At 37.2% G+C, this 18,220-nt stretch overlaps 2 protein-coding genes across 4 annotated transcripts; one reads left to right on the forward strand and one right to left on the reverse strand.

Annotated features, from left to right (window-relative positions):
- Positions 1-1,816: 1,816 nt before the first annotated feature.
- Positions 1,817-15,520, reverse strand: pnpla7b (patatin-like phospholipase domain containing 7b). Its single transcript, XM_048187519.1, has 36 exons — positions 15,376-15,520; positions 14,460-14,503; positions 14,078-14,152; positions 13,901-13,985; positions 13,653-13,735; positions 13,464-13,552; positions 13,228-13,368; positions 12,942-13,101; positions 12,751-12,831; positions 12,532-12,660; positions 12,202-12,282; positions 11,926-12,091; positions 11,637-11,726; positions 11,417-11,502; positions 11,137-11,292; positions 10,968-11,045; positions 10,671-10,876; positions 10,095-10,226; positions 9,824-9,947; positions 9,237-9,350; positions 9,073-9,148; positions 8,850-8,999; positions 8,557-8,620; positions 6,935-7,103; positions 6,488-6,670; positions 5,610-5,728; positions 4,512-4,668; positions 4,315-4,431; positions 4,143-4,212; positions 3,948-4,064; positions 3,599-3,747; positions 2,690-2,842; positions 2,484-2,600; positions 2,319-2,400; positions 2,084-2,232; positions 1,817-2,004 (listed from the first exon to the last, which is right to left on the reverse strand). The coding sequence occupies exons 2-36, from the start codon at positions 14,499-14,501 to the stop codon at positions 1,936-1,938; spliced, it is 4,059 nt and encodes a 1,352-aa protein (XP_048043476.1). The 5' UTR covers positions 14,502-14,503; positions 15,376-15,520; the 3' UTR covers positions 1,817-1,935.
- mrpl41 (mitochondrial ribosomal protein L41) lies at positions 14,992-17,912 on the forward strand. Of its 3 annotated transcripts, none has more exons than XM_048187529.1 (2): positions 14,992-15,103; positions 17,379-17,912. In XM_048187529.1, the coding sequence occupies exon 2, from the start codon at positions 17,407-17,409 to the stop codon at positions 17,812-17,814; it is 408 nt and encodes a 135-aa protein (XP_048043486.1). In that variant the 5' UTR covers positions 14,992-15,103; positions 17,379-17,406; the 3' UTR covers positions 17,815-17,912. The 3 variants fall into 3 exon arrangements, with proteins under 3 accessions (XP_048043486.1, XP_048043485.1, XP_048043484.1); XM_048187528.1 differs by having other exon boundaries at positions 15,087-15,210; XM_048187527.1 differs by lacking the exon at positions 14,992-15,103 and adding an exon at positions 15,917-16,043.
- The last annotated feature ends 308 nt before the right edge of the window (positions 17,913-18,220 follow it).

The following is an 18,220-nucleotide window of genomic DNA, read 5'->3' on the forward strand; positions in this document are numbered from 1 at the left end:
TTTTTTAAAGACATTAAAAAACACTTACCGACCCCAAATCCTTGAATGGTAGTGTATGCGTCTTTATTTTCCAGCTATTTTTAAACTTCTGAAATTTTGTGTCTCCACAAAAAAGGCCATTTACAGCTTATGAACAATATATTTACTTGCCTTTCAAAACCCCTACACTGTTGTTGCCAGACCGTTTACCTGCAATTAGATTGTTGAAACTTGAATAAAGAAAACTGGAAGTGAAAGGCTCAAATAAAGGAGAGACACCTCAATATTAATCAGCTCATTCATCAATCAAATCAAACACTTGCCAGGAGGCAAATTTCAGATATCTCATGGAGTTCCAGATCAATAAAAAACAGTCACTCATGCACTGACCTTTGTCATAATTTTTCAGTAGTATATATGAGGAAATATGGATCATACATCTTAACTAAGACAATAGGGGACCCTGGAGTTAAAAAGGTTGAGAAGTGTTGCTCTAAACATCCTGATGATTTTGGTCATTTCAAAACAAACGTATCTCTTTTCTTAAATTGCAGAATCATTTTTCAATAAGTATTCCCCAAACTGAACTGAAAACATTTTGTTTAATCTTAAGGCCTTGTCCAAGGTCCTGAAAATAATTTTACCCTGTTTGCCCCATTTTTTAAGGAAAACACTAAAAGTCCAGATAGGAGAGATACATGAGACAAGCCTAACACGTTTTCATACAATGAAATCCAATCTCAAACTATGAAAATGATTCCACATGATGTGATATACTAGATATCTAGTATTAAACAATGAACCAAAAATGTACACAATTTTGAACTTTTAATGGGCCAAATAATACAAAACATTGCAAAATACCATCAACTGCTTCAAACACTTTACCTATAACCCAAAATAAAAGTTGTTTATATAGCGATTGAATGACATATAAATAACTACAAATGCTGAAATCAGAATATCTCTCACAGTTAAATTTATTAGTTCATCCTTCTCTCCTGGTTACACCGTTTGAACTACTTTCTCTAAAAGATGAAACTTCAAAGTGACAGACTTTCTTATGTCACTGCTTATAACTTCATGAACAAGATAATATTACAGACACAAAACAGCTTATCTTTTCACACAGTAAAACTGTGTTGAGGTTGCATTGACAGCTTGCATGAAGAATATATATATATATTTTCAAATATTACTGACCTTGTGTAATACTAAATGTAAAAGGAAGAACAGCACTTATAGATTTGTATCAATACTGGAATCAGAAAGAGCTCAGTATTGGCTGATTGATTTCTAGGGCTCAATACTGTTAGACCACAATTTCATTTATCATTTTTTGGGAAATTAAAGGAATAAGAAGCACCATAATACTTGCTCACTTCTATTAAGATCCTTTTCTGATTACCTGTTAGTTACTAACAATTCAAGTAAGTCAATACTGATAATGTCACTTGTTAAAATCCCCTTATACACTACCAGTCTCTTAAGGCTGCATTTATTTGATCAAAAATACAATAAAAACAGCAATACTGTGAAATATTATTACAATTTTAAAGAATTGTAATTGATCAAAAGTGACAGTAAAAATGTTTATAATGTTACAAAAGACTTCTATTTCAAATAAATGCTGTTCTTTCGAACTTTCCATTCATCAGAGAATCCTGAAAAAACAATGCATCATGGTTTCTACAAAAATATTAAGCAGCACAACTGTTTTCAACATTGATAATAATAAGAAATGTGTCTTGAGCTCTAAATTCAGCTTTGCCATCACAAGAATAAATGACATATTGAAATATATTCAAATAGATAATAGTCATTTTAAATTGTAATATTTCATACTAATGCTGTTTTTATTGTATTTTCATCAAATAAATGCAGCCTAGTGTAAAGGCTCATACTACTGTAGAAAAAAAAACAGATCAAAACATCTTGGAAAAGAATTACTTGAGGTCAAGTGGTATAATGGCTACAGTGTTTGAGTGCTCGATGTCGCCTTGTCCTGATCTCCATGTCATCATCCTGTTTGGAAGTTAAAAATCATTAATATTATGATTAACCATACTAAAACATAACTAACACATCTTTGCAGTTATCTTACTGTATCAGCCGTATCTGCTGTCTCCTCCTCCTCCTCCTCCTCCTCTTCTTCTTCTTCAGTATGATCACTGTGTTCACTGTTTGGACTGGACAAATCGAAGTCTGACAGTACTGCATCTTCATCATAGTCTGTCTGGTACTCAGACTCCTCTGTGTGCGAGAGAATGTGAGAAACAACACAAAGATGAGAAAACAACTTGGAAAAAGGACATGACTGAAGATGGTCTACTCCTCACCATCCACAACGGCCTGCTTCACTGGCTCTATTCTGGACACTATTTCAGCCAGATCAGTGAAAGAAGCATTGGGACAGGTCACCTGAACGACAGATAATCAGGACATTAGTTTGTGAGGAAACAGCCTGATGCTGTGATAAGCCAAGTTCATTCAAACCCTCTTACATTTGTGCTCCTAGATTTGTGGAATTCTTCTTGATGTTGGTCTTTGAGCATCGTCTCCCTCACTCCACTCCGACACCACACGTCAAACACGGTTTTCCCATGCAGGTAGCCAACATCCTGCAACACCAGAAAAGTCATTGTTACAGTCAAAACCAAGGCAACAGAAGTTTCCATGAGAGTTTCTATGAGGATGACAGGCTACTCACAGCAATCTCATCAAATTTGCCAAAATCCAAAGTGCCATAGCGATCTATGGGTGGACGAAGGTACTCGCAGTAATCACTGTCTTTTACCAGCTCTAGTTGACGCACAGAACACACGTAGGCCAGACGGGTCTGAATCTCTGCCATGTTCAACACCTAGAGGATTCGAAATCATGAATTTGAAAAAAATGGGTAACACTTTAGAATAGGGACACATATAAACTATTAACTACAACTTTTCCCTCAATAAACTCCTAATTTACTGCTTATTAATAGTTAATAAGGTAGTTGTTAAGTTTAGGTATTGGGTAAGATTAAGAATGTAGAATAAGGTCATTTTATTAATATGTGCTTAATAAGTACTAATAAATAGCCAATATTCTAGTAATATGCATGCTAATAAGCAACTAGTTAAAAGACCCTAAAATAAAGTGTTACCAAAAAATGCATATTTTTTGATGAAAAAAAAAAAATCTATGTCCAATGAAAGAAGGGAAGTAAGGTGATGATGAGAAACACTCTTTTTTAAATTAATAAGGTTTTAAAAGAATATGTATGTATGTATGTATAATTCGGTAACACTTTAGTATAGGGAACACACATTCACTATTAACTATGACTTTTCCTTCAATAAACTCCTAATCTACTGTGTATTAATAGTTAGTAAGCTAGTTGTTGGTAGTGGTTAAGTTCAGGTATTGGGAAGAACAAAGGGATGTAGAATACGGTCATGCAGAATAAGGCATTAATATGTGCTTTATAAGTACTAATAAACAGCCAATATGCAGGCTAATAAGCAACTAGTTAAAAGTGATATTTGTTCCCCATACTGAAGTGTTACCTATAATTCATATAAGATGTAACTGACTAACCCTTTTAAATCACATATTCAATCATTGCCAAATATCTGACCTTTACTCTTTCTGTCAGCGGGTTCAAGCGTTTCCATAGCAGCCACCATCCAGATAAAGAGTCTCCATAGTTGGTCAGATCGGTCTCATCCTGACTACCGACATCAACGGCAATCACCATCTTGGCACCCAAGGAGCGAGCTATGTCAGCTTTACAGAAATTTACACTGTTAATGTTTAAGATATCTTAATGCTTTATAGTTTACATTTAGCAGTTTAGATCCAGGCAATAAGATCTACAGCTGGCAACAATATAAATGATCAACCATATGAGATTTGCTATATAGTATACATGGCTCTATGGCAATACGTAAGCAGGTAAAATGTAAGAGTACAATAAGACACTTAACCAGGTAGGTTATTGATGTAGCCTCCATCCATGAGCAAGTGCCCATCTTTAGGGTCACATAAAGGGGGAAGATATCCAGATAGAGACATACTGGCACGCACATACCTCCACAGAGAGCCTAAAAAAGAGTGTACATGCTAAAATCTGTCACGAAAGATGAGATGGAGATGACAAGGTACAGAAATGAAGTAGTAACCATAAGTGTGCACTCTCATGGAGGAGGCAGTGATGTCTGTAGTGATGTTGAAATATGGGATCCAAAGGTCCTATTATAAAAAAAAGAGATATGCACAAAGTTTAGACTTATTTAAGAATATGTTGTTTATAATAGCTTGTATTGTGCAGTGGCAAGTGCCAATCAATTGAACCTCAATCTGTTTGTCTTGGAAGATTCCACTAATGCTGGAGTTAAATGATGCTCCAGTAAACATGGATGTCACTGGGTAGGTCAAGTCTGTGATCTTCTTAAATATGGATCCAAAATCCTATTGTGCACAAAGAAAAAGAAATCTCAATGATGGTTCTACATGTATGAATTTAAGTGTTCAGTTCTTAGAGGACTCACCATGGCCCACTGGCGTGCCCTAACCGTCATACGACTGACGCTTCGCTCTTCAGCATAGAGTGCTCCTATCAAGGAACCAATGGAGGTGCCGCCAATCAGATCTACAGGGATTCCTGCCTCACTCAGTGCCCGAATGATGCCCACCTGAGAGCAGCCTCTGTGGGTGTTTTCAAATTCACACATGGGCTTAGAGTTCTTACTTGTGCATTGTGTGACAGAAGTATCTTTTTATAAAGCATTTTAAAGGTAAAGCGAGTAATTTTTTAATCTCTCATCCCAGTGTAAAACAAGTAAAAACAACTAAAAGTCAGGCATTTGTAGGCTGACTTCGTTAAAGAGCGTGAACACTAGTCGTGTGATGCTTTGAAATCATTGCTGTGTTTGAGCAGTTCGACATGTCAACTTCTGGAGTTTGGGGTGGGGCTACCTGCTGGCGGACCAGGCAGACCAAAAAGGATGGCAGGAGGATTTGGGAAACCTATTATTATTATTATTATTATTAAATTACACACTTCACCTTTAAACATACTTCATTTTGTAAACAAAGCCCGTATAAAAAGATTTTAAGATGACAGGCATATATGGTTGCAGAAACAATTATTTTTAACATGCTATTCATAATTGCAGTAACAGAATTACACAATTGAAAAATTAAGTCACCACTATGTGAAAGTAGATTAGACAGATAACGTATTTTATGGCCCCATATATATATCGTGTTTTGACCCACCTTTAACAAGTCGCTGATTACGACTGATAGCAGGCAGGGACAGAGAGGAGACAAAGTGTCGCTATCATCGAGAGACATGCTGAGGATGTGAACCCCAAAACAACACTAATGGGTTAGAAATGACTATATTATGATTAGTTGATGGCCACAAAATTACAAGACACTTGTAATAGTGCAAAGGATATATACTTCAAGAGACCATTGGACTACAATGATTGAATAAGTATGGGGAAAATCAGTCAATGATGTTCCACTAACATCAACATGCTTTTACTAGATTATTCAAGTGAGAAATGTTGTTGGCAGAAGGCCAGGTGGATTTAAGAGGAACAGAATTATTGGTGATGAAGGGCAAGACGGATTCGTACCTGGCCCCCCCTCCTCCCAGTACCAGAGCGATAGCATTTCCTGTCAGGATCCGAGCCAGACGCGAGAAGTCAGAATGCCGGTCGGGAGGCTTCTCACATACTCGCTGATACATCTCTCTCTGACAGGATGGGAGGAAAGTGGGAGTTTGCACGGATAAGAGATGATAATGATTAGATTAGACAGAGAAAAAGTTTTGAAGAATGTTCACGTTACATATAATAAAATTGGATGGGGACCAGCATGGCCTGTTTTATAGAAACTTCCTATCTTAATTGCTGACTTAAGATTTGAAAAGTTACTAAAAAGATAGGGTAGGATTCTAAGATAGCATGTTTCTGGAATACAGCCCAAGGTGTTGTCAAGCTCAAAAAAGTACTAAAAAGCACTATAAAAGCATCATAAAATAGTCACAATAGTCTACACAACTCATGCACCATTCTTCTGAAGCCATATGATAGCTTTGCTTAAAAAAATGTTCTCATTACTCACTGCAAATCTTACTTTAAATCTTGATTGAAAGGTCTACAAATGTTGGTCTCTTGGTTGGTCTACAAAGCTCCTTCATTTGATTATTTTAAGAAATTGCTCCAAACACACCTTTTTAATAAAGTTTTTAATATGTAATTGTATGTGTGTGGATGTTTTATGTATTTGAAAATAAGAATTATAAATTAATATTTATTTTTATGAACCATCATTGTATGGAAATTGGACATTCTGCTATAAATAATATTCAAACATAAAAATTTGTTCATCCTGCGATCCTACATAGGACAAGTGGTTTGGAAAATAGATGGATTTTCTGTGGCTTAATATTGAGATTCATATTCATATTGACATTCATTTAGCAAAAACAACAGAATGTTAGCAGTGGTACCAGTTTGGGTAGACTCCTCCTGGAGAAGACCCTGTGAGGGCATGACAGGTGCAGATGTCTAGAGATCCAGCTGCGCATGTTGAGCCATTCTGCTGTTCCACTGGGTGGAGGCCCGTCCTCACGGTGCAACAGGATCAGCTGCTTCTGAGCTCTCACGGCACTGCTCTCCAGCATACGCTCCAGCTGACACCATAAACAAAGCCAAAGAGCTTAGTTGACCGAATCATTTAATAGAAATGTATATGCAGAAATTAAATTAATTCATATCAATATGTTGGCCCCTGTAAGGAAATCCCATCTATGTAAAATAAATCATTTTTATGAGGCTACTGATATGACTGGAGTCTTCATCTCATGTGAGTTTTCTTGAGTTTGTTTAAAAGTATTCTTCAAAAGTACTACAGTATTTACTTCTTTATACACAAAGCCTTTTTAATGATAATTCACCTCTCCCACAGTGGGCTCCTGTTCCCCCAGACCCACTATGATGATGCAGTCTGCCTGTCTGATGCAACGTTGAGTCCAAGGAGTCAGAGAACTGTCAGACTGATATAGAACAATCCGGTGGATGTCCTCTTGTTGACCCAACCAGCTTGACAAACGGTACTCATGAACACTGAAAAGGAAATAATAAAGTATCCATATGAACAGTACATCACAGGAAACAAAAAGACAACATTTGACTAATGTCACCAGACAAAAATTACACTACATCCCAATTTTTAAACCTATCTTAAATGGTATGCAATATTAGAATTAGTGCACCCCAAATCATAGTACATTGAAAATAGCATGTCAAAGATTCCTTGATGATATATCTGGCGGGTTTCTAGTCAGTGACTTTACAAAGTGTGCCTCTTTTTCAGCCAATGTTGCCCACGATCCCTTGGCTGTTCTCTTTTTCAGATGCAGAAAGATGGTAATGAATGCCGAAGTTGCTTCAGTGAACCTAAGAGTTAAGTAGGCCCTAAAAATCATTTTTAAGGTTAAGCATTTAGCTAGATGTTAACACCTATGTGAAAATGTCTATGAAATCCAGATGGCATACTGTCTTTATAAATACATAAAAGTATGTTTTCACACTTTTAAAGGTGCCCTAGAATTAAATATTGAATTTATATTGGCATAGTTGAATAACAAGAGTTCAGTACATGGAAAAGACATACACTGAGTTTCAAACTCCATTGTTTCCTCCTTCTTATATTAATCTCATTTGTTTAAAAGACCTCCGAAGAACAGGTGAATCTCAACATAACACCGACTGTTACGTAACAGTCGGGGTGTACGCCCCCAATATTTGCATATGCCAGCCCATGATCGAGGCATTACACAAGGGCAGAACGTCTGGATGTGCACAGCTGAATCATCAGACTAGGTTAGCAAGCAAGAATAATAGTGAAAAATGGCAGATGGAGCAATAATAACTGACATGATCCATGATAACATGATATTTTTAGTGATATTTGTGAATTGTCTTTCTAAATGTTTCGTTAGCATGTTGCTAATGTACTGTTAAATGTGGTTAAAGTTACCATCGTTTCTTACTGTATTCACGGAGACAAGAGCAGTCGCTATTTTCATTATTAAACACTTGCAGTCTGTATAATTCATAAACAACTTCATTCTTTATAAATCTCTCCAACAGTGTAGCATTAGCCGTTAGCCACGGAGCATAGCCTCAAACTCATTCACAATCAATGTAAACATCCAAATAAATACCATACTTACACGATTAGACATGTTGCATGACGAACACTTTGTAAAGATCCATTTTGAGGGTTATATTAGCTGTGTAAACTTTGTGTTTGCTGTTTAAGGCAAGCGCGAGCTCTGTGGGCGGATAGCACGAGATTTAAAGGGGCCGCAACCTATATATCGGTGCATAGTTAATGATGCCCCAAAATAGGCAGTTAAAAAAATGAATTTAAAAAAATCTATGGGGTATTTTGAGCTGAAACTTCACAGACACATTCAGGGGACACCATAGACTTATATTACATCTTTTAAAAAGAAGTTCTAGGGCACCTTTAATGCATACACAGTATGCAAGTACTGTATGAAAATCTCACCTGTCCAAGGCTGCAACACCTAGGTGCTGTCTGATGATGTCACTGGTTAGAAGCAAAGTGGGGCCTAATCAAAACAAAATGAAGATAGTTAAGACTTAGTGGCCTGGTTTCACAGACAAGGCTTAGATAAAGCCAGGATTAGGCCTTAGTTCAATTAGAACATTTAAGTAGCTTTTTATAAATGTGCCCTAGGAAAAAACATTACTGATGATACAAAACAATGGCACTGACATATTTTTAAGATATGACTTTAAGATATAACATTGAAGCAAATTAAGGAGGGAATAGCTGACCAATGGCACTGAGAGCATGCTGCAGCTCCAGCGTGAAGGCAGTCAAAGGCACCTCCTCAGAAACAGGCAGAATGGCGACCGTTGACAGATTGGCGGCTGGGTTACCCGAGTCCCACTTGCTGGTTGGGGTGCGAAAACCCAGGCTACACACTGTGGAGATCATTAATGTTCATTAGAGAAAATACAAAATGCAAACACACACAAATGTTTCACAAACACACACCTGATAGTGGATCATTCACTTGCTGCATGTTACCCAAGATTTTCTGCCCAAGAAGATGAATCAGACGAGTTACAACCTATGAAAGAGCGTGACGTGTTAATATATATGCAAATAATATCATGAGATATGTTAATGAATTTATAAAAATGTTTATATGGTCTAACCTGTGGGTATTTCCTCTTAATAGAGTTGAGAGCTCCCTCAGGCAGTTTGGCCAGTTCAGAGTCTCGGACTGCGTGGACTGTGGTGGCTCTGTTCAAATGAGTCAAAGTTTCCACCTAACACCAACACACATACTTTTAACAGATGGAAACTGCAGCAGCATTTGTTTAAAGATCCTACAATAGCAAAATTATTTTCTTTACTGTAATGAATTTCTTAGTAAAGCCTTTATAAATAGTCAACAGCCCACAGTCTGTTACTTGCTGTTGAAACTATGTAGAAGGTGGTATTACGAGAAGAGGAAATTCTCATTCTAGAGAGCATTTCATTGGATAAGTAAGTATATGGCCCTGAATAGGAGATTTCATCAAAATGGGCGATTTTACCCAGAGTAGAAATACTGTACATTTAAAATATATCTTATAAAAGTTTATTTTGGCAACTTTTAAAAGTATACTAGATAGGCTAAAAGCTAACAGACACAGAAACAAAAAAAGTAATCGAGTTTAAATGAGTAAAATTAGTTCTAGTTTTAAGTACTAGAAAATAAGAAATATTCATACATACATTTATACATGTCACCACTCACCACACCAATGAGGTCTCCCCGTCCATACTCTCCAGCAAGCTCTTTTTTCCCATCATCCTTCATGATGACAGAGCGCAAGCGGCCACTCAGAACAATGAAAGTGCTGTCTGACTTATCACCTTGTCTGAGAAAGACAAAAAAGAAAAATTAAAGTATTATATGCATTCTCAGGTTATAAACAAAATAAAAGAGCAGAGCAGTGAGCAGTAAATCTGAGATCCAGATCCAGATCTGGAACTGTATAGAGATTGTATAGAAAAAGTATGCTTACCTATAGACAGCCCGTCCGGCTTCCAGTGCCATCCAGTCCAGGGCAAAGTCAATCTGTCGGACAAAGGGGGAGACCCTCCGTACCACGGTGTGAGCGACATGTAACACCATTCGAGGCTCAGCACGCATTATCCTAGAGTAAAAGTTACACAGTTGACATGTTAATCAGTGTTCTGATATGCTATACTTAATTTGATAGTATTTTAAACAAAATGTTTCTAATTGTTATATAATTATTTTTTATTTAAATGTATTAATTTATTGTATACTTATATTATTATTGATTTATGACCTACAAAAAAAGCTAAAAGGTGACTAAAAATGTTGAAAACTCCTACACTAAAAAACAAAGTAAGTTTTGATAAACCCAAAAGGAAACAAGGGGGAAAAGACCTCATGGCTTGGTATCTTTTATCAGATCAGCTTACTATATAACTGCTTGAAAGTATCAAATGATGAATTTTTCTCAGTTTTAATCAGTGGAGATGTGCATAATCAACTTGGATTTCCTTACAGCAGGTGGTGAGTACATTTGCTAGAATTTTCAATTGCCTTAAGTGAAATTTGGTGCACATACTCATAGAAGTGTGCTTTGGAGATAGACAGGAAGCAGCAGTCACGGTGGGCGCGCACAGAAAAGATGAGAGGCTCTCCTGTGAGAACGGCCAGGTGGCCCACCATCTCTCCAGGGTGAGTCACAAAAAGACATGTTTCTTTTTCTCTGTCAATCATTCTCTGGTACACATGAAGAGCTCCTGAGATGACAAACTGCACACTCACATCCTGTCACAGACACAAAGTAGAAATGGATTCACAATGGATTACACTGTTACTGAAAAATGGAGGGGAGTCAAAGTGACAGGTAACTTTTTACCTGGTCTCCCTCACTTGCAACCACCGAGCCTGCTTTAACTTGTCTCAGAGTCACCCTGTCTTCCAGAAGACTGGGATCCTGGAGCACAAAGTATTGTTGTCCTACCATGGCAATATTACAAATAGTATAACTATATTAAACTTGAGCAATATAAGTAATGTGGCCTGACCTGAAGCTGTATAATCTTGAGCAAGTCCTTCTTGGCAGCTTGAAAAATGGCATTAACTTTACAGTGGTGGATGTGGCTGGAGTGACCCCCAGTGTCTGAGTAGTGAAACACAGCTGAAGGAGAATGTTGCAAAGTCACCGACTTCTTCCGAATAGACTTCAGAGGGGATGAGGGGATAAAGACACACATGCAATGTACAGAATATAAACAAATGTGAGAGGAAAAATAGGGCAGTTTATGGCTTCTTATTTGAATTTGTAATAAAATGATGCCAAGGTACCTTATGAATGACAATAGGACTTGAAGGGGCATTCTCTTTTATAATGCTTGTTCTGTCACAGGCCATATTGTGGTCAGGAGACCCAGCTGTAAGATAAGCAACATATTACCACACTCAAAAATGTTCTTTATGAATGCATTCAAGCTAGGTAGGGATGCATGATATTTGGGAAGAAAGTTAATATTGGGTATTTTGTAAAAGGTGCACGGCAAAGCACTACCATGTGCACTGTCAAAAGGGGTTGACAGCGAGCGAGACTTCCTAAATAAAGCATTTGGACTTTCTGTTGTATGGATGGGCTTACCACCATCTGAAAACAAAAGAGCAAGTAAGACCCACAAGCTGTTTTATAACTCTTAGTGATAGTTATTTTATTAGGGTAATACCATAATAGGAAAGTTTGAACAAAATTTCATACACCACAACAAGTCTGCATTAATATTTCTATATATAAATGTTTAACAGCAAATATTTGCATTTAACTACATGTCTAAGTAAACACATCATACCCTCTCCTCTGTACATCTGACTCGTGTCACTGTATTGGTCCAAGGACCTCTGTGAGACTTTGTCAGACACTTCCTCAATTGTCTGTGAGTGTCTGCGTAGTCCTTTGCCTGGACTGGCCTCTCCTACAACACCAGCCACTGACACAAGTGGAACAGCTTGACTTTCCTACATGATGTGACAGTAATGGACTATTCAACATATGTGCTGTAATAAATACTGTAATAGTGTAAAATATTTTCCAAAAGTAGAGCATGATTTATAGGTAAACATCTAACCGGATTGAAAAGCTCTGTGGTCAGGCCCAGATAGTTGTGAAGGGCAAGAAAGGTAACTCTCTGAAGTCGCACCATGATAATCTGGAAGAAAAAGCAATGCCCTCATATACAGAATAAGCAGGTATTTCTAAAAAATACTGTAGTAATGGCTGCTGAAAATGCCACTTTGCAATCACAGGAATAAATGACTTTTTAAACAAACATTTAAAACTTAATATTTCACAATATTACTGTATTTTTGATATAAATGCAGCCTTTGTGAGAATAAGAGACTTCTTTCAAAAACTTTTTTAAAAAATCTTATGATTTATCTTATGATTTAGAATATACCTGAACAACTCGGACTAGGGTCTCTGGGTATTTCTCGAAGACGGACTGGAAAGCCTGTGCAGGGAGCCGGAGAACAGTAGTTGGGGCTGCTGCTCTGGCTGAGACGGTTTTGTAGGGAGCTGGATAACCCTGCAGAATAAGTTAATGGGCATGAAAACAGGTCAAAATACAGACATTTGCACATCAGAGTGGGTAAAAACGAGGCAAAATGGATTTTACAGTGATGACATCGAGGATGCTGAGAAGACTGTGAACACTGTCTCCAGGCAAAACGTGCTTCACCACAACCTCAGTCCCATCCTGAGCCAGAGAAAGCAAAAAACGCTTAGTCATAAATTGGTACATCTATATAATATGCAGAACATAAACCTGATTAAAAAACAGGTATACTGAGACCGTTTGGCTCTTACACTCTCATGGATACACAGGTCAAGACGCCCATCCTGCACCACAAAGATGCTGTCATCGATGTCACCTGGCCGGAATAATCCTTCCCCTTGCTGGAGCTGCACAAACACCATATGTCGACACAGTTCCAGGAACAGAGGCTTCTCAAAATGACCCAGAACTCTGAGAAACACATATATTGTATATATAACATTGCCAGATCATTGGTCCTTGGATTCTGTGCACTGTTTATTATGGGAAAAAAAAAAAATCGATAGCTCTTGTAAGATGGCATGACAAGGTACCAACCTCACATTTTTCAGCATATACAGGACTTCAGAGGGCAGGTGAGAGTTCTGCATGTCAAATTCAGTCAGATCCGCTTCCAAGAGTGAAGGAGGGGGTTCTTTCGGTTGCAGGGTTGGTGGCTCCTTTCGGATACGCAGGATTCTGATCAAGAGATGAATAGGATGTTAAGATGATTTTGTGGCTATGGATTTGCTTTCAAGTGTGTGTTCTTTCTTCATTTGTGACTTTTAACATACTTGCGAGCTATTGACAGAACTTTTGCTCTTTTTCTGGTTCGCTTTTGAGATACTGGACCTGCGGTGGGTGGTGAGGACAAGGTCTGGACCTGAATGGCCACAAATAACAACACTGTAATTTTAAAATCATCACATGACTATAATATTAACCACAGTTTTGTTGAAAGTAACACTGGGAACTTTTAGTACCTTCCTCATTATCTTCCTGCCATAAAACATCACTTTGTCTCTTTTTCTGAAACGATATTTAGGACCTTCATTTTGCTCTTCTCCTGGAAAATCAAAAGTGAAACAGTTTGTGAAACACTCAAAAATCTCTCACATTATGAGGCATTATAAGATCTGCCTATTTCACATTTAATCACACAACAGCTACAAGCTATCTGTATTTGTTATGCTTATTAAACACGTATAAACATAGTGGCAAAAACACTCACCAGCCTTGTACCTTCTGTACAGAAAAAAGGCAACTATACTGATAAGTGAAACTGCAACAGCAGCTCCAATCAGCACACCAGTCCACTGTATTATGAGAACAAAGGAATGAATAAAGGTTGTCTGCGAGACAAACATTACAGACTACTGATTCACTAAAACGTGGAATTGTCATATACCATGGTGCTCTGCAACTGATCCTCTATGAAGTGCTGCACACGAGCCTTGATTTCACTCCCAGATGGCAGCATTACCTAGAATAGACAAAAATGATCGTGATTGTGAAAAGAGAGCCTGATCAACTACAACGCAAGGGCAAAACTGCTAACATAAAGGTTATTGGTTCAATCTCAAGTGAGGTTGATCTGGGAAATGGGGAGTCATTTGATCACAGTCTTGTTCAATTGTTTCATTGTGTAAATCACAAGACAAATGCTTTTGGACAAAGTCCACTTTACTCTAAAGGGTTGTCCCTTTAAATAGTGTACTGCAAGTCACTTTAGAAGGAAAGTTGATAGTAATAATAAATAAGTAGCATGGCTTTGCTTTAAGCTGTCTTACCGGATAGATACTGCACGTATCATCTTGTTCTTTGTCTGCCATATCTTCAAGACAGGATAAAACAGAAATAAACACATTTGACACAGACAGAAAAAAAAAAAAAAAATTGAATTAAACTCACAATGTTCTTAAAATATGCAATGTCTATTAAAGAGGTATGAAGCATTTGTATGTACATGCTTGACCCTCAGATACCCACTGTTAATTACAAGGTTAAAATAGTTACATAATACCTGTTTCTAATAAATATGGGTTAAAACTTAATGTAATAGCAGATCATATGCCAAAAAGTGTCATAGCAACAAGTGTGGCTGGAAAATATATGCAAGTTGAATCTCCCAGCATGTCAATGTGGCCATGGCCTGTTGACACCATTACTGACTGTTTAGAATCAAATTTAGCAGGTATTTCAGCTCTAATGTTTCTTTTCAATTCCCATAATGTTTAATGATTCCAAAAACATTCTACCAAACTACAAATAAAAATGGCAGTGGTAGGGATTCTGTCAAATAGACCTGCAACAACCTGAGTCAGGGAACCATCTGACACTGCTTGATTTCCTCACTGCAATCTGACACCCTCTGGTGTGATTTACTGAGACCCTCTGCCAGGAGGAAAAGTCAAACGCTCAACGCAGAACGAAGGTGAAGCTAAAACTTACATTTTAAGTGTGTTGCACAAAAGGAAGAGCACTGAAAATGAGAATTTTGTTGGTTCAGGACTGCAGGAGGGATGTGGCTCTGGGTCAGAGGTAAACACAGCTGTGTTGTTTACATACACGCCGTGGCCGTAAACACGTACTTGTAATCAAATACCTTGTCAATCACTGCAACTAACAAGATTATAAAAACATGATTTGATTGTATAACGCTGAGATCCTGTATGCAAATAATGCCCACAAATAAATGGAATGTACCTTTTGAACGGCTTTTCCAAACTTCCAAACTGTTTTTGTCACTCTCAATGCACTTTAGAGTCTCCCAGGGATTCCATTCACAATGTCAATCCTCACCGATTACACGTGTTGCCAGATCCTGAAAGAAAAACAACCCTCCCAGTCTGATTCAACCATAGACTGGATTCAAAATGCGTAAACGAGCCCAGTTTCTTTCGTTTGGGCATTTGGATAATCGAGACAGGAGAATTGCTTAATTTCCTTGATCAAAAGTTCTAAAGCATAAACCTATGGCATAAACATACAAGTAAGCCATTCACTGTTTAACTGCACTGCAAATCAATACCTTTTCAAAAATTCGTTTTTTTTTTTTTTTTGTTTTTTTTTACTAAAATAATTTAAAAAGTAATCAATAATGATATATGCTGCATATATATAAAACCAGTGACTGACCATGGGAAATTTATCGAAGCCTATTAGATAATAAGCCAAAAACATCTAATAACAAACGGACATGGCAACACTGACAGACTAGGACAGACGTAAAGTTTCTAATCAATATTCGCTGATCCTATTGGCTGTCTTCAGACTGATCTGACCAATCACAGTTGATTTCTTTACCACGCTTAACGTGGGAATAGAGTGATCTTCTTGAAAGCACATAACGTTACAGTAGCACACCGTTCAAGGTTAGTGTGTGTATTTCTATCGATTTCTATATGATATTTTATTTACTTTATGTGGCTAGCGACGTTTTCATTATTTCGACTCTCGGATGACATTATCGCGATTTCTGAAAAGTGATTGCATATTTTAACCATACAGTTCTTATGGGCTAGAGTTAAAACACAACATGTGAACTATAATATTGAAGATTTTGAAAGTAACACACTGTAACAAAGAGCAATGCAATAAGAATGTAGAGAAAATGTAAGATGATAAGATGAATTCTCAAAAACCTTGTTTTATTATTTTTGTTGTTTGCAGTGGGTGAATGGGAATATTTGTGTATGTCTCTGTGTGTTTGTGGGTGTCTTGTGTGTACTTGCTGTTTTTGATAAATATATGATTGTGTGCATATAGCATCAGTGTGTGTGTGTGTGTGTGTGTGTGTGTGTGTGTTGCAGTGTATGCACTCATTTCACATTTGCTATTTCAGTTTTCCACTAAAACTAATGAAAAACTGAATGACAGCTTATGATCACAACATAGAAGACAAAATCAGAAAGAAAAAAAAATTAATTTGATTAATACCTAATGTCCATTGTGATGGACATCAAACTTCAAAAAAATCCTGTTCTTCAGCTCTGAAAGATTTTCAAATTAACTTTGAATATTATCACTTTATATTATTAAGATTATAATAGGTACAAGTTGATGATGAAATGAACATAGATCTTCATATAAAAGATAAAAAAGGAGCTCCTCCTGTCTAGTTGGTCAGCCATGCCTGTCTTTTGTAATGCCTGAAGCACAATCAGATTAAGTTATGGGTCATCCTTTCATTGTGATTGGTAGATCAGGGTCCAATCAGTCACCAGACGGTACTTATATTATAAAAACATAAAATCTTATTGGTTTAAACCAAAATCCATGTGATGTCCATTCCAATGGACACAGGGTCTGAAGGGATTAACTAGAATGCAGTGAGATGACCTTCAAAAATATGTTATTGTTGTATCATTTTGTTGTCATTCTTCAAACTACCAACATACAAATGCACATGAAGCATCTCCTGCTCTGCTGTTAACTCATTTGTAATTTATTTCAATCAGTTTCTGCCCAAATAACATAATTGCTACAGTTCTTTTTTTACTACTGTACAATCATAGTCAATGTAAATGGGATCTCACCCAAAGAAGGATGAAATGCATTTTCATTGAAATAACAGCAATTTAATAACAAAAAATGTAATGAAATTATGTAAAATATACAGAAATAATGATGCGGGATTATTCCTGTAATTTAATTACATTTTGAACAATATTATGAAGTTGTTTAAAATATAATTGATTTTTAAACAGGTTACTGCTGCAGATAAATCACTCTTAAATGGGGGTGCTTTCGGCGCTGACGCGGGGGCTCGTGAGAGGAGCTGACAGAATGGCAGAGTTCACGAGCAAGCGCGGGCCCAGGACATTCTACAAGAGCAGAGGCGCCAGACCCACTGGAGTCCTCACTTCCAGCAGAAAGTTCATACCTGTACAGGCCATGATACCACAGTTTGTGGTGCCTAATCTGGAAGGCTTTAACCTGAAACCCTACGTGTCATACAAGACCCCAGCAGGGACAGAAGAGCCCATGACTCCAGAGAAGCTCTTCAGTCAGGTGGTGGCCCCACAGATCGAGAGAGACATTGAGGAAGGGGTTTTCAATGAGGAGAACCTTGAGAAATACGGATTGGAGAAAACACAGGATGGGAAGCTGTTCAAGCTGTATCCCAAGAACTTTGTTCGTTAGATGGACTTTTAGTGATTTGCATTGGACTGTAAACAAATGTGTGATGTTTTGTTAAAATTTTCCATGAACAGACGTCATTAAAGATTAAAACCATTTCATACTCTGCTCTTCATTAGAAAATGATTAAAAAGTACTGGAATGAAAAATGTTCAGCCCTTAAAAAAACTGATTCCTTAGAGCAGGGGTTTTTAAACAGGGTCCAGGGGGCCGCAAGGAAGTGCCTGGCGTCTGTGGAAATGTTTACAGAAAAGGTGTAAAATAAATGTAAAAAAAATCATACAATAAGAATAAAACAATAAAAAAATAGATGTAAAAGAATAACTACACTTTTGATTAAATTTGATCAGATTTGATTAAATAAAGTAACAAAATGAGTAAATAAATACAGTGCTGTAACGATTAGAAA

The sequence above is a fragment of the Megalobrama amblycephala genome, linkage group LG4 (genome assembly GCF_018812025.1).
Source record: "Megalobrama amblycephala isolate DHTTF-2021 linkage group LG4, ASM1881202v1, whole genome shotgun sequence".
Lineage (NCBI taxonomy): Eukaryota > Metazoa > Chordata > Actinopteri > Cypriniformes > Xenocyprididae > Megalobrama > Megalobrama amblycephala.